General features: G+C 52.1%; 2 protein-coding genes across 2 annotated transcripts; both read left to right on the top strand.

Annotated features, from left to right (window-relative positions):
* Positions 1–323: 323 nt before the first annotated feature.
* Positions 324–1,247, top strand: GNI_189780 (hypothetical protein; the record flags this gene model as incomplete). Its single annotated transcript, XM_011135345.1, has 1 exon — positions 324–1,247. One exon carries the CDS (start codon positions 324–326, stop codon positions 1,245–1,247), a length of 924 nt encoding a protein of 307 aa, XP_011133647.1.
* Positions 1,248–1,306: 59 nt separating this feature from the next.
* Positions 1,307–2,073, top strand: GNI_189770 (endonuclease/exonuclease/phosphatase family protein; the record flags this gene model as incomplete). The annotated part of the gene is made up of 1 exon (XM_011135344.1): positions 1,307–2,073. A coding segment is annotated over one exon (767 nt), but the record flags the coding sequence as incomplete, so codon positions are not given.
* Positions 2,074–2,177: the final 104 nt, after the last annotated feature.

The raw sequence follows: 2,177 nt of genomic DNA, 5'->3' as shown, positions 1-2,177 counted from the left end.
TAAGATCAGAACCAGTAAGACGAAGGAACAGAGAACTGCCGAGCCAGAATGAAGAAGTCCTGGTAGCGGAGGAAGACTACCACTCCACTGATGGAGGGGACGCCCCCGCCCCCAGACCAGAGACCACCACGACTACCACAGCGCCGCAACCACTACCTGAACGCAAGCGTAGAATCACTCAAGTGACCCCACCGACCATCGGAGAACTAGCCGTCGTGATCTATGATTTAAAAGACGAAATCAGGAGACTACGACAGGACGTAAGGGCCGAGAAGAAGCTGAGGGAGCAGGAGAAGGTAACCACCAAAGCCCTATTAAACGACATGGTGGAAGCATACACTGGCATGACCACACTGACAAAGGAGAACCACGTGAAACTGACCAAGCAGGTAACAGATATGGTCAATGAACTAGCCAAGAAGCTACAGGAACCGACCACCCACTACTCGACTACGAGACAGGCTCCTCGACCGTTGACTACCAGTCAGACCAGGAAGAGCTCCACTTCACACAGCCCAGACACAACTTCTGAAGCCACCACAACTCGCAGAGGACGAAGTACCACCAAGCAGACTACGCGACCTTTAAACTCCAGGACCCCGCTACCCTGGAACAAAGTAGCGGGGACCACTGCCATACCCACCAGAGTTGGACGGAGGAAAGACCAGGTAGTCATCAACGACCACCCAGCGCTACCAGAACAGACCACCCCCACGGAGATTACCCTGGACAGCAACGACAGGAAGGCCCTATGGGAACCAAAACCACCACAGACAGTGGAAGTGACTGCCGTAACCCTCGACCGAGTAAAACCCCGGCAAATGTATCCGGCGAAGGAATGGAGGGTCCTCCTAAAGAAGCACGATGTGCACCCAGTTGCCATCTGGTTCCCGTGGAGGACCTCAGTAGAGATCCTAGTGAGGACCGAAGAGCTACCGAAGCTGAAGGCGCTCACAGCTGCAATGAACCGCGAAGCACAGATACTCGACCCGACCAAGAGGAAGGACGGACAGCCGGGACCTCTCTCTCAAGCAGCGATCACCACGGCCGTCAATATCAGGCTGAAAGATCTACAATACGAGCGGCACTGGACTGCCAGACACTACCTCGAGCAAATAGTCAGAAATCTGATAGCGCTACTCCCGGACGATCTGAACAAAACGATGCTGTACCACAAACTGAACACGGCCACAGCACCGCCAACTGCCAACGACGATACAACAGACAACCCGTTCCTACCCAGCTAGCTGATGACACCTTTATGGAGTGCGCAAGCCAACAACCCCCTCTAACCATAGTCGAGCCGATGACCGAACCAAATGCTCACCCGCAGCTTCCTACACTCCGTGATAGGAACAGATCGAAACACTACTGCGTGATGGCGATCAACGTCGACGGCTACAATGACAAGAAGGAACTACTGATGAGGAATACCATACTGCGAACTAGACCCCATGTAGTCATACTCTCCGAAACATGCACTAACCTACATCGCACAGTATATAACGGCCAATATACTGTAATAGGAACCTCCGGGCCAGCCGATGGTGTAGCAGTCATGATTAGACAGGATGTGCAATACCACATTACAAACAAAACCACGCGGATTATCTCGTTGCAGCTAGATGATCTCGTAACCTGCATTGGCACATATGCACCAACCGAACAGACCGCCGACAAGATCAAAGTGCAATACTGGGAACATCTAACCCGACTGATTCCGACTGACAAGCCACTACTCATCGCCGGCGACCTCAACGCTGGGCATGAAAAGACCGAAGCTAGAACCATTAAAGGCATCCCGAACTATACAAGACTCCGAACACTCGCTGGTCAATTCAATCTTAATATACTACCAACCCCGCCTACCTGGATATCCAAACGGTCCAAAGATCAGAGACCCACCCGAACCCTCGACCGTATACTAACAAATACTACCACTAAGCCTACCGATACTGAAGTACTACTTGACTGGGAGAATGCCCCCGCAGACCATGCAATACTAACTTACAAATGGAACATACACTCGATTGGTTATGACCAAGGACGACCTAAGAACGCGCACTTTGCCAGGTATGATGGCAAACGCGACTACAGCGAACCGACCACCCAAGCCTGGAACAAGCTCAGGGAGCAGCTCAAAACCCACTTTCGCAAATGGTCTTTACAGACGCCCA

The sequence above is a fragment of the Gregarina niphandrodes genome (assembly GCF_000223845.1).
Source record: "Gregarina niphandrodes unplaced genomic scaffold scaffold00080, whole genome shotgun sequence".
NCBI classification, from domain to species: domain Eukaryota; phylum Apicomplexa; class Conoidasida; order Eugregarinorida; family Gregarinidae; genus Gregarina; species Gregarina niphandrodes.
This window is presented reverse-complemented; position numbering and strand designations above follow the sequence as displayed.